This window comes from Larimichthys crocea, chromosome XIII, assembly GCF_000972845.2.
Source record: "Larimichthys crocea isolate SSNF chromosome XIII, L_crocea_2.0, whole genome shotgun sequence".
NCBI classification, from domain to species: domain Eukaryota; kingdom Metazoa; phylum Chordata; class Actinopteri; family Sciaenidae; genus Larimichthys; species Larimichthys crocea.
The window spans coordinates 34,124,207-34,138,656 of NC_040023.1; the positions used below are offsets into that span (position 1 = coordinate 34,124,207).

General features: G+C 40.0%; 1 protein-coding gene across 1 annotated transcript in view; it reads left to right on the forward strand.

The window, feature by feature from the left end:
• Positions 1-200: 200 nt before the first annotated feature.
• The window catches only part of plcl2 (phospholipase C like 2), a 30,804-nt gene continuing 16,554 nt past the window's right edge, over positions 201-14,450 (forward strand). The window contains exon 1 of the mRNA XM_010742981.3: positions 201-652. Coding sequence (XP_010741283.2) covers positions 392-652 — 261 coding nt within the window. The 5' untranslated portion in view covers positions 201-391. The remainder of the gene's footprint in view (positions 653-14,450) is intronic.

The following is a 14,450-nucleotide window of genomic DNA, read 5'->3' on the forward strand; positions in this document are numbered from 1 at the left end:
ACTGATTGTACCATTTTTTTTTTAAACATCCGCTTTGCTTCATGCCTCCTTCTTCACACGGGGCTTGCACCATGCTTTTAAATAAATAAATAAATAAATAAATAGGTGGTTACTATTAACGCCTTCTGCTGGCTGCTGATACTAATGTTTCCCAAGCATGCTAACAGCCGTGGTTTCTCTCCCTCTCTCTCTTTACACAGAGCACAATGCACGGAGCGAAGCGAGCCCCGCTTGTCTTTGTAGGAACCTGGCAGAAATGTGCACCGGGAGGACATGATATGGCAGAATTGCAATAATAATAATAAGGCCACGCAGGAAATTGGAGTAAAACGCTTTTTGTGTATGTGTGTGAGAGGCAGAGAAAGAGTGTGTGTGTGTGTGAGAAGTGCCTATGGCGGAGTTTGGGGATGACGGCAGCCTGCCTCCATTGAATCTTGAGGATACGACCGTGCCCAGCGACGGAGCAGCTGGCAAGACGCATTGCGAAGAAGTGTCGGTCTTGAATGGAGACTGTGGGATATCAGAAAATATGGTCGGTTCGGGATCCATCGTCCCACCTGGCAGCCAAGACGGGATGGAAACCAGCGCCAACAACACCTCTGTCGGATTGGATGGCAAATCTGAAATACCACGCAGGAGCAGCATAATCAAGGTAAACACTGAAATTTAAGTGTGTGTATGTGTGTGTGTTATGTCACTCCACATCTACGCTGCACATAGGGTGTTTGAAGTTACAATGCAAAATAAAAAAACACACCCCTTTTTTTTTTGCTCTAATTTAATTAGCCTCTTTTGTGCACATCTTTTCATCAACCTTGCCTGTAAACATACAACATGTCACAACACAGGCCAGTAACGGGGATCACCAGGAGCACATCCTGTACTTCAACTGACTGTTTTGCATAGAATTTGTATAGCAGGTCCTCTCCTTATTTGATCTTGAAGCTATACGTACGTGTGCCTACGGAAGACAGGATATGATAATGTGGTCTTTACTGCTCCGAGGAGGGAAAGATAAAGTGTTATAGCAGCAGAGAAGTACGGATATAAAGCGATAAAATGTCAGATAAATAGTATAGAAACATCTCTTCTGCATGTGGTTAGAGCTAAAACAAACATGCGAGGCAGATGTTAAAGATTACAAAAGATGGATGAAAGTGGAGTGGATGTAAATGTTGCATGCACAGCAACTAGCGTGAAATAAAACATTGCACTTGAGCAAGAATGAGACAGAGTGTCCATAAAGTAGATAGCAATATATATATATACACACAGCTGAGGCTGCTCAGTGCAGCAGCAGCAGCAGATAATGTACAATCATGGCAGTAGTGACTACTGTTATTAAGGCAGCATGCAGGGAGTGTTTTGTATGTCGACTTCACACATGCACAGATTAACGAGAGTCTGCCTCGAAGTTGTTGAAGCTGTTGTTGCCTAATATGAATATAGAATTGAGTAACACGTTAAAATTTCTCACATTACTGGAAGAGGAACACAGGTAGTCAGAGAAAACCCCCTGAGCGAGACGCTCAAGTCTTAACCTGCTCCAGGTGCCGATCATGGAGACTCTGATGACTCCGTGCTGAATGTACGTGTCTCTGAAAGGAAATAACAAACATACGTTTTAATGCTAAAGTCTAAAGCTTTGCATTTTTAGTTTAGTCATCTCATAGGAGCTGGACGTTGGGAGTGTTGCTCAAGGGTTAACAGAGGTGATGACACTTCCTCACATTGCATCAATCTATTGTATGTTGAAAGCCTCCAGGACGTTGAAGCTAATCTGTAGCTAATGTCAGCAACTCTGTAACGTAAGCCTCGTCTCTGCTGCTCTCACCGTCTTAATTCGAGACACAAGGAACACGTCTGAAAACGATGAAGGGCTGTATAGAGCGGAGAGTTCTTTACATTATTACATTATTCCTCACATTACCTGCCCCCCCCCCAGCAGAATATTATACTAGCACAGAGCCATAATGGGCCCTGAATGAGATGCATGCCTCTCATTTTGATGTTGCTTACATTTGACTTTCAGAGGTCAGTAAATTAGTAGTCAGACTCTGAGATTTCATTCTCTCTAGGGCCAGCTGGATTTAAAATGCATGAGTTAGTGTAAGGATTTTGTGGAGAAGCACTTTTCCAGTGGCGTCTGATGTTTTTGGCTGTATTTGGTGGCTTAATTGTTCATTACCAAGTGCCCAATCAACATTTCTCTGCTTTGGATTCACAACATTCTCTGGCAGTGGACGGGGTTCGGCCGTTTTTTTCCCCCCCGGCAGGTTATACAGGAAACGCATTCTTGGCACATAGTGGGTGTTGAACTTTGACGTGCCCTCTGCCTGTAGATTGATGGGGGTAATATTGACATTTCTGCCTTGTAAAGTCCATAGTAATCTCTCACTACACAAGGATCTGTGTCACTTCCCAGGCCATTTGAGCGCAATTTATTTCAGTGGGATGTCCGCTCGGGTGATCTATTGGCCCTGTCGGAACATGCAGACGCTTATTTAAATAAGATAAGTGTCAATAGGTTTTTGACTCCTTTTGGGAAACACTGAAGACAGAAATGTTTCTTTATATAACACATTCCTGGCAGGATTAATACCCCTGTCCAATTCAGTGAACTGGTCCAGAGGTTTCTACATGGAGGTCCAGTGCCAGGCAATCCATGCAGACAAGAAATCATTCTGAAAAGCTCAATGACCTAAATTCAATTAAGTGCCATATCAGACCACAATGAAAGCCTTCATGACGAGGCATAAGAAATAAGTGAAACGCACAACGGGTCAGTCTGAAATAATTTCCTGCAGTTTGCCTAGTAACACAACACACAGATGGATAAACATGCAGTGAGTCACAGTAGAGATGACGACCTCCGATAAGTCGGAGCCAAAATCAATGCCACGTTAAGTTAGCATGAAGAGAACATGGACTTGTCCCAAGGTTGGGGTTGATGCAGGAAGTAGGAAAATGTTGTTATGAAGTTGTGAATCGATGCTGCTCATAGACCAACAAACAAAGAGTGAGTAAGTAAAGAGTTCATGTTCTGAATTGACTGGCTTGACTTCTACTGACATATTACATAAAGTTTAAGTTATGGAAAAAAATAGAAGTAGCATGCTCAGTAAATGTGATTTTGAGTACAGAAAGTAAAAGTATCCAGCAAGCTGTACTCTTGTCCGCATGCCAATATTTTCTTCTTGTTTTTTGACAGCCATGACTGATTGAACTCTGCATTGAGATGGGGGCTGTGAAGGGCTGGCCCAGTGTTAACAAGGCAGTCTGTTTCACTGTCAGTCAGGGCCCTGAGTTCTTGTTAAACTGCTTCTCTGAAGCAATGGGAGGATGTGGTCGGGCCAACGCCGACCACATTTTCAGAGTAACAGCTGTAACACTTAGCGCGTAACAATAACCTGACTTCTATAAAAGTTTCTGTTGAACATATTTGGTGATGCAGGCATGTGTGAATGGTGAGGTGTGGTGGGGGTACGAGCAAAGAGCACATCGAAACTGGCACGTTCAGACCTTTCTTTCTTTCTAAATTGTATGTGCACCGTCAGAAAGAAAAGCAAAGCTTGCAGTCTTCCAACTGTTGTAGATCTTTTAATTTGATGGTTGCTGAATGCTGGTTGTTAAAGTAGTACCCCACCCAAACTCTACACTCACCCTCCCACACCTTCCAGTGGTGGCAAGTTTTCAAGCAACCAATACGTGCACTAAACACACTGCTTCTATCTTTGGTCCTCACCGACACACAGATCTATTTATTAGGAAAATAGGTTACAATGGAAACGAGTGTTATGCAGTCGGAGTAGTTGGAGAATTATTTAGACATGCTTGATTATTTGGAAACCATTTTAACTGACACGACTCTAAGTTCACCACAATCCAAGACCACATCCTCTCTACGAAAGATGAAACTACCAACTCTTAGCAGCCACCAAAACTCCACAGGGTAATGTGTGATAACCAAAAGATTGATTTTGGTGGAGTGCCACTTTATGATTAACCTTTTGACATAAAATCAACTTGGAAAATTAAGCAATGGACCAGGAAACACATGATTAGTGTTATTAGTGGAATCTAGATTTTGTGGTACTGTATTTTATGTAATTTTCTCATGCACTACTTGAATATAAAATCATTTATTTGTTATGAAAATAACAAATTCAGAGATTTCTGCAGCCTTGCCAGTGGCATGCACACTTTCATGTGCTTCGTGGTTTAAATTATAACTTCCTATGCACTTGAAATATCAAATGAGGTAGTTTAAAACCGCTGCTCGAAAAATAGATCAGCGCGTGTTTAGGTTACATTGTGACTATGCAATACTAAGGCACTTACATGCATAGCTTGAGTAATGGCTTAGGTGTTTATTGGTCCATTTTAAACTCTGTCTTCACCAGCAAATTGTAGCTCTGTTGCATGTGGGTGGCCAGTGGCGGGAGAAATAATGAGCCCATGGCTACACTTTGCTTCCCTCCTCACATCTCACCTTAGATCCTCAAGAACAAGGAGGCTGGGTAAAAAACACTTATTCCACAGCTGTGAAAGGCAAAGAAAACTCAGTCTGTGATATCACGGAGTAGAAAGATAAAACAATAAGTATTAATTATGGTGGACCAGCATCGAGACTCTAAGACAAGTTTCTCCATGGGATTCAGCACATTGTATCATGTCAGGCTGTGTTACTCAGACAAGTGCTTCACAGCTGACATGTGATGATGTGATTTGATGAGCCTGATTTGCAGCATCTGGTTAAAAAAAACAGCAAATTAACAGCACACACTGACTTGTTCTTTACTTGTTCTGTTTGGAGAGTTAGAGTCCCCTTTGGATTCACCTCTGTGTTTCATAGGTGAACGCCTCCTACTACCAGCCTTTTCATTTTGCTGCCAAAGAATGATTAGAAGCAGTCTCTCATTTCTGTGTCAGAAAGTTTCCACTGTACATCTTCGCACGCTACATTGAGCACATCTACATTTCCATTTGACAGTAATGATTTCAGCTCAGGTTTCCCATAGCTTTAAGTCTTGGCACAGCTGAAGGTCAGTGTTAAGTTGTGGATTTACTTTGAATACTTGGTGTAAATATTGATATTCAAGTGTTTTGGGAGTGTGTATTGTAGTAATAAGATGTTATATTATCACTTTAAGTAAAACAGTGCTTTCAATATGTCTACTGTATATCAAGTACTTTGTGCTGCACACTGTTAATGCTAATGCGTTCATCAGTGTTCACCATGTTTATAACGTAACGCTGATGTTTCCATTCTGCCGTCTGATTAATTGTGGTAAATAATTACTGCTGTATATATTACAGTACATTTGTCCATGTCAGTACCTTCACTGGGGATGGGTAAATGTAGTCATGGCTTGTCCTGTTTTGTACGACCAAACTGAAGCAGGGAAAATAAGTCTGGTGGGGGGAATGCAATGTGAAACAGAATCTCTCCTGAAATGACTGTTGAAGCGGCCTTGAGCAAGAAACATAACTTCTGACATTCACTGTGAGCTACCATCTTCAGCAAATTCCCCGGGGCTGAAAGAAAGATGGAAAGAAAAGCCAGCTACACATTGTCCTTTTTTGAAGTGGGTTGCATTAAGTTCCCATTAAGAATGTGGTGGTGTAAATGGTGTTGGTGTAGCCTAGCATTGTCTAATTAATTATTCACTGCCACTTAAGCAATATAACCAACTTTCCAACCATCATTTAGTTTGAATCTGCCAACCACAGATTGTTGTTTAACCCAGACTGAACTCACTTCTGAGAGGGACTTGCTGAATATATCTGAGCAATGTAGCTTGCATGCTTGAGTGTAATCCAGTTGCTCAAACCGATGCCATAGGCAGCCAATGGGGTTATTTATTAAAGATCTTTTGACAGCCACCCTCGATGCAGCGTCCTGCTGCAGTCTCACATTAACTCATTGTGTCCGCATGTGTGTTCAAGGCGACTCACGGCAGCACTCAGCCGCTTACCTGAATAATTGCCTATTCATTCATCAGCTCAGGTGTCACTGATTTACACAAGTGGCGCTCGCCTCACCCAGTTATTTCAAGGATAGCTCAAATGACTTGGCAGTGATTACAGTTCTGCCACATTAATGGGAGAGGCGGTCTATGCCCTTGTGAGGAGTTGAATTAATATTTTACCATGATAAGCAATGAAGCACACAAAAGAGAATACATACAATTAACATGGGGTTTATTATCAATAATTAAGTTTTCACACCATTATTAGAATGTGAACAATCGCGGCTGTGACTTTGTGATGTCAATAAAGGATATTTAATAAGCACCTCTGTTGACTTTCACTCCTTGAGTGTATGTTAATTAAAAGCGACACCCTGACAGGAAATTAACCTAAATACTTTGTGAGAATGGACCGTGGAAACCCAGCACCTGCTCAGGAGGCTCACTGTTTGAGTGTGACGTTTTATAATTCAACTTTTTACCCAATTGCTGATTCATAATTAACCTATACTAGACTGAATATGTTGATGGATTCTATTTTGACAGTAATTGCTGTAGACTAGAGCTGCAACGATTGGTTGGTTGATCGACAGAAAATTAATCGTTAGACATTTTTTTATAATTAAGTAATTTTGTCAAACAAATAGCTTCTCAAATATGATAACTTGCTGCTTCTCCCTGTATTACATTAGAGTAAATTTAATATCTGTAGGATTTAGAAAGTTGGTTTGACAAAACAAGATGCAGCTTAATTATGAATTCCTTTATTTTTCATAATTATTGAAAATATTATGAAAACACTGCTGTAGGATGTCTCTTCACATTCCACTGACTTATTCAAGCTTAAATTTGGGTAGCTCCTTTTGGGTACCAATTTCCTACACATAAGACTGCAATCGTCAACCATGAGAACATTTTAGTGTTTATGCTGTTCCTTAGTGTTTAGTTGAATCTCCTCTCATTCTAATTTGATCTATAATATTGTTTTTGTTGGCTTCACAAACTGGAAAGCTCTGTTTCAAGAAATCACAAACTGAAGTTGTGCTGAAATCAGCTATTTAATGGAAACCTTCATCCATAGTAGGGATCATACAGTCAATGTTCGACACATTGAACAATGACGGTCAAACTATTTTACTGTGAGTCATGTTATATTAGTACAACAGTTACATACTCATCATGTACCTACATGTACCTTTAAATTGACTTAAATACTAGAGGACTAGCTTGTTTTGATTTAATTGAAATAAAAGTACCCAGTTAGTTCCCAGTGCCTCGGCATTGTCTTGCATTGCTGTTCAAGAGCCTTCAAGGATGAATCAGCTAAGCTGTTTTGCAATAATAGCAATGTTGGCTGTGGAAATCTTATGAAATTGGCAGCTAATATGTTAATTGTACCCAGAGTGTTTGAGGCCTGCCAGCCCTCTTAAAGTGCCTCATCATGGATTATCAGATGCTGAGCAGTGCCGAGGCCATTCAATCCCTCTTCTGTCCTCTGTCCGCCTGAACTCTGACATGGCAGTTTTGTGCACACTCTGCTTCACAAATGTTACACTGCATTACTCCTCAATAAACTGGTAGAAAAGGAAGTACCAAGTCATGTTTGTCGAAACTCAGTTTGCAAGCTGGCCTAACTGAAAGATGTGGTAATATGCATGGTTCCTAACTGTGCGACACAGCTGTTAAAGAAAAATAATGAGCTTTTCCTTCTTCCAACCACCTTTGGGGTGGCTGGTATTTCTAGGGCCAGCAGTTGATATCTCAGGGTTTTTCTTGCTCAGCATGAAGCCAAGGTCGTAGCCAATAGGTGACATGTGGAACTATGGCATGCAGAAAGGTGTTGATTGCTTGATTTTTGAAGGTGTGAGGTTCACCCATACACTATATGTGCCCCCCCCCCAGTAGAAATAGTCACAGGTTGAGGCTCATTTTGTGGTGGTTGGTTGGATATTTTAAACATATTGCCCAACCTGGCATCCTTTTGTGGCAAATTCAGTATACAAGCACATATATATCTGCTGTGGCCATCTCCAATATGAAATTAGTTTTTCCTATGTAGTGTGGATCAGCGGCTCATAAACTAGAGAGAGAGAGGTTTCTTATCCTATAGATCTGGTAGCGAAGGCAATCCTTAGGCGTGGCATGTAAAGGGACAAACAAAGTGGTTAAGGTGGAGTTTTATTTATTCCTATGACTACTGAAATGATTAAAAGAGGCCTTGCAATTTGTAATGTCAGAAGAGAGCAGCTGGGCATTATTTCTTTGTCTTGTCTCATTCAAAGTATGCCCATCACAGTGAAAATGATGTGCACACCGTGAAATGAGAAACAGCACTGGTAATAATTTAAAACTTTGTACTTGGCTTGCTGGTCGACATTTCTCTCAAGGTCTCATTAAATGTTTTATTCATAAAAATGTCAGAGAACCAGTTGTAGAGGGTTACGTGGTTCATGGTTAAAGCTGGTTTGCAGTAAAAACAATTGGCACACGGCACGGGTAGACGAGGAAGTCCATTCCTTTTTTTTTTTAATTAGCTGATATCTGCAGGCCAAAAGTCACCAGTGATTTACACAGGATTATATTCATTAGCATGGCGTAGAAGTGACCTGTTCCTGGCTTTCATAATGACATCAGAAGTTTGGCTTTGGTTGTCAGAGAAGGTATTCAGTATGCTCCTTTCGGCATAGGGGGTAGTCTGTAATGTAATAAAGCATGAACACTGTGTAAAGGTACTTATTAATGTTACTGAATTATCAAATGAATTTATTTTAACTGTGGTTAATGGCTCAATCAATATTTGAGAACACGAGAGGCTCTCTCCGGAAGCCTAGAGCCAAAAAAAAAAGAGCCAGTAAGAGCTGATGATGTAAATCTCAGAACAGCTCCATAGAGAACAGTTTGGAGGAGGCACATGGTGGTGAACAATTAACACCTACGGCAATTGGCTGGTTAATGGTTTATTTTCCTTCTTCTGAAATGAGATACCGCCATAGAAAAATGTAAACTTGGGGAAACATTGTTGCTTTCAGTAAAGTTTTTCATTCGTAGCTTTGGAAAGAAGTTACTATTGAATTGGGGCTTTTCTGGACCATGTGGGCAGTAACCGTAAAAAGTTAGTTGTCTTTTTTTAACTGCCCGTGCTCATTTTGTCACTTGTATTTTTCCAACCACCAAGCAGACTGTGGTCCTAGGAGGTCAGACAATCCAGTGACTGAAGCTGTACTTAGTCCATTTGTTAGCTACATAACATCAGCCCAAACCATCAAAATCCAAAACACATGGTCTGAATAATGACAATTGTACAACGTGATTATAAACAAACCTTTATAAAGAACAAAGAAATAAAAGAACAGGAAACCATTTCAGAAACCCAATCAAACGTCAAACCCAAACGGATCTTAAATGCCTTATTTTGAAGTCGACTTGCGGTGAACTCAAATGACTTTTAGTCACAACCACAGCATTCTACAAATAGACACGTTAACTCTCATTTATATTTACTGAAGAAATGGCAGAGCATTAAAAGTTAACTCCCAGGGTGGTTGCTCTCTTCACACTTCATTTGACCAACGACTGATATCATATGGTACAAAACAGAAGCAGCTGGGCCTTTACCAGGTTTAAACTCCTGTGGGATTTGACTTCAGTGCAGCTAGAAAACAAAGTATACGCGCCATATGCTATTTTAATCAAACAACAAGCTTGTTAGTGGAGTATTGGTTAGAATATTAAATGTTGAATACATACACGTACACTGAGTATTTAGAAATCTCAAAGTTATGACTTTCAATACCATTAAAAATGGTGCAATAGACACTTTCTATTTTCTATTTCTATTGAAATCATGATGCTACATTGAGGTATTGCAGCAATACCCTCATCATAGAAGGGTGATGCATTTGTTTTTACTGTTTCTATGGTTTCTTTTGAATCAGTTTACTCTCATGAAGCACATTATGACCTCATTAGTGAAAGGTGCTGATACTAAATAGACTTTACTTCCTTATGATGCCTGAAACTGCTTGACAACATGTACAACACAACAACAAAACCCCTTTCACTTATCACACACACACAAGCTTTTTTTTTTTTTGGTCTTGAGAAGCTGCAGCCTTTATTTATTGGCAAACTTTAACCCACTCTGTAAATTCACTGCTCGTTTTGTCTACTACGCCGCATTCACCGTCACGCTCTGCCGCTTGCTCTTTTTGGCTCAACCACCCTCAATGGTGACCGCCAGTGGTCGGGATAACGTTACAGGACTAGTAAAAAGAAAAATGCCACTGCCCCTGAGTATTTTGAGTTCAGTGCCCATGTTAAAGCTGAACGATGAGCTCCATTCAGTTGAGTTGTCAGTATCTACCGAACATCAATAGAAGAACGGCACTTATTCTCTACTCTGTGGGCCCAAAGTATTTAAAGTCGAGTAATTGCATACTAGACACTTTGCATTGCATTACAATAACTTCTATCACCTGTAAAGGTGATACTATGCAATGTATGATATGCTTTTTGTTGCAGGGTGGCAAAGTGAGTCATCACAGTTTCAGAAACGGATGCAATGTTTTTCATCAGAACTGGATTACATTTATTTCCTCTTCCTTCCCAGTAGAGCTTCTTTGTTTTCGCCATTAGTATTGTCTTTGTTTTTTCGTCGTTGTTCCCCCGAAGCCTTTTCTGTCAACAAGTGTTACTCTCCTTTCTCACTTTCACACGCATTTGATTTGTTTTCATCTCAGCCTCCTGCCTCCTGACTGCGAATGCCATCTTGTTATTTGATGATGCAACCTGGGAAGAAATTAGCAGTGCTTAGCGGATCTCTTTGCCGATTAATACGCAGCAGCATTGTGATTTTTAACACGTTTAATCAGACCAAAACTGTACTTAAACACCCAAATCTTAGTGTGCATCTTAATCTAAGATCAAATACTCTTAGCTTTATTTTAACACAAGTATTTAAGTTAAATATTATAAAGTTGAATCATCATTCAGTCGTAGAAAGGAGTGGTGGACCCATACAGTCCAGACTTGTAGGCACTGTAGACACTGTAGGCAGTCAAGGCTCATTAAGTTAAGTATTGACCATCTACTAGTACATGTCCATGTCCATGTGTTGCGTATAATCCCTGCGACATTTATAATATTATACCGGCCATAATATCTAGGCATCTAGGTTTGTCTCATTGTCAAGTTAAAGATCTATATGGAGAGAAACTTGTGGAAAGGGATTGGAATTAAATGATATAATACTCCAACTCACTGTCAAATATGCTGCTGTTTCTTTTAGTCTTTTTTTTAATAACTGCTGTATAAGAACCTCCTTTTCTAAGTGGTAAACAGCTTTGTAATTCTTTGGTTATTTACTCTTAGGTTGGACTATTAGTCCTAAAAAAAGGTATGTATCCTCTGCTCCGTAGGTAGCCATGCGGTTGCCTCAGTTTGCTTGGTACGTAGTGAAGGAGACTTTAATGCAGTCTTGGGTCTAATCCAGAGTTAGAAAACAATTCAGCATCTGACTCTTGCTATCAGTTTTTATATTCTGTCACAGGATATTATGAATCTGATTAATTGTTTCTAGTTTTAGAAATGCGCATGATGTTGAAATTTAACTTTCTGTTGATCTAATAGTTGATCACTGACTAGGAGTTCTCAGAAACATCATTACTGCTTGTACATTTGAAACAACAGTGATGTGTGTATTTTTTTAGGTAAACAAAAGGGCCTCGGGTTTCCCTATTATATCGCATTCTGTTGAAATTCTAGATAGATTTATTGCGAATCGAAGGTAATTCACATTGTTTGTCATTGGGGTTATCAGTAGAACAGTGGAGCAGACAGTAATGGGTCCCCCGCCATGTCCTCAGTTCTACAGACGTTTCATAACTGCTCACTGAGCCAGAGAAAAACGCAGGATTCAGTCCATTAGGGGATTCAGAGTCCTGTGGGATCTGTGAGCAGTTGGTTATACTGTCTTATACTTCTTCACTTGTTTTCTCATTGTCGTGTCCCGTGTTTGCCTTGCTATGACTTAGTCAGTCTCACTCACTCAGTCCACACACTGTCTCAAACACATATTGAAACAGTATATAAAGACATAAAAGTAATTTCCCCTGTCACGGAGAGCCTGATGGGATTAGCCTTGTTATTATCTCCTTATTATGAAACGCCATGAAAACATCCAATAACCTTTTTATGTTCTCCTGACTAGCTTTGAAAATGTATCAGAGGTTTTCTTCTTTTTCTGAATGTAGCTAAAAAGAAAAAACCCGGTAATGGATAATTCGCACTGTTACGCAAAAAGTTTTTCTCTGCGATGGAATACACTTTCACCCTGATTCTCCTAAAAAAACAAAAACATGTTTCAAATAGTTGATGATAAACAGCAATCTTTGCTGTGTTGGGGATGTTTACCAGCGAAAGGCAGCATCTTTTTAGTAGATGTGCTAATTACCACAAAATGATGGTTCCACAGCATGTGGGGATTGAATAATGTTGTTGATCAATACCAGTGACTCAGCATGTTCTTTCCGGGTTATGAAATGTACTTTCCAGCTCATATGTTTACAACAAACACTGAACTGATCAACAGGATCACCAGCAAAGGTTCTTAGATCCTTAAAAGCATTCAGTCCTATTTCAGCTAAAACACACAGCAGCTTTGATCTTTGTAGGAAAGATCAAGGTCTTAATTGATGTGCTGCTAGCATTAGCATTAGTTTTGAAGTTCACTTTGAGACGATAAATGATATTTGTGTAAAGAAGAATACAACCCTATAAAGAAAATATCTGATAGAACTATAAATATACAATCTGATAATGGTGACCATGTCTTTAAGTACCATTTAATGGCTAATAAAACTCGCAAAAGAAAACACTCTGATCCGCCTGACTTGTGGCAGATAAGGGACCTTTGCATAATAAACGGCGTGATCAGGAAATAATAACAAATGCTGAGACAGAGATGGGTGTGTGCGGTATTGTTTTGTAGTTTTGGTTAAGGAAACGGAGGGAAATCCTGAGGAGAATGCCGGCGATACAGCAGGAAGCAGAGACATTTCAGTGATGTGACTGCAAATCAAGGTTAACATGAAGACAACGAGTCCACATTCTTGCCCAGATCATAAAGGGATTATCTGCAGTCATGCAGTTCGGGTTTTAAGCTCACCTTTTGTTACAGTGTTCTCTCCTTACCCAGCAGACTGTGCAGAAGAATGTGATCATTATGTTTACATTTCACTTGTAATAGACCATATATGGAGAGCTGTAGGGTTTCACCAGTCTGAATGAATGTGCCAGTCTGTGTTTTGCAATACTCCAACACACAGATGGGATTTATAATGATTCATTAATTTTGAAAAAACCATGACATAATATTGTTTTGCCGTCTGTATTTGCCCACGGACCGACCTCCCTGGATCTGTTTGAAGATTATTATTTCATTAGATTGTACTTCAGATGTTTTATTAATGTTGGGGAGGACATGTGTAAGCCTCCTTAGCTTCTGTCCTCCTTTGTACATTTAGCTTTATTATTGTATGTCGTCTACATCACGCAGACAAATAAACAATCTGGCTGAGACTGTGAGCAGCAGGCTGCACTGAGTCAGTATCCATTGCTATTGCTGCTTCCTGTCCGATTGCAAACTTGAGTGTGTGTATATAGATGATATAGTACAGCTAATCCCTGTGTGTCATTAACAGCAACTGCTGAGCAATGGTAGTGCCGGGAAACCATCACAGAGGGGAGAGTTATGGTTATGGTGAAACTGATAAGGCTTCACCTGATGATGAACCTTTAATAAGTGACAGCTACACCTTTGTAGGTTGAAGTAGGAAGATGTGAATGTCAGTTGGAGGATGTGTGAAAGCTCCTATATACATTTATAGATATAGGTACCCATATAAATCATACACATATAAACCCATCATTCCCATCACTAAATTAGGTTTTGTGACTTTGCCCGTCTTTCCTTGACACAATGATGTTTACGAGCACGAGTTCATCCAGTACGTGAGGTATGCACATCTGAGTCTGATTACATAAGAGCCTGTGAAGGTTTTGAGCATTTCATTAAACCCCAAAGGAAAATTAAGATCAAGGGTTTCTCTACTGAAGTGCTGCATAAGGAATTCTTAACTTGGCAACATTATATATTTGATAAAATTATGCATTCCTTCTGTATAAAGTGGTACCATTAAGCTGCCACAAGATGATTAAAGGAGGTGTGGGTTTGGTCGGTGCTAAATTTCAGAAATGAGTCTGAATAATCCAAATATATTGTGCCAAGGGAACCTGCTGCAGAGGAAAAAAAGCAGGGTTCATTGAAAATGTCAGGAACGTGGCTGCTGAAGACGAGTGCGGGCGATTTGTGTGGGCGATACGCTCCTGGGGGAGTTTTCCCGTTGTATCTCCGTAATATACAGTGACAGGTACCTTAAGTTACCCAACAAAGTTGCTGCTGTGATTCTGCTCAGCAAA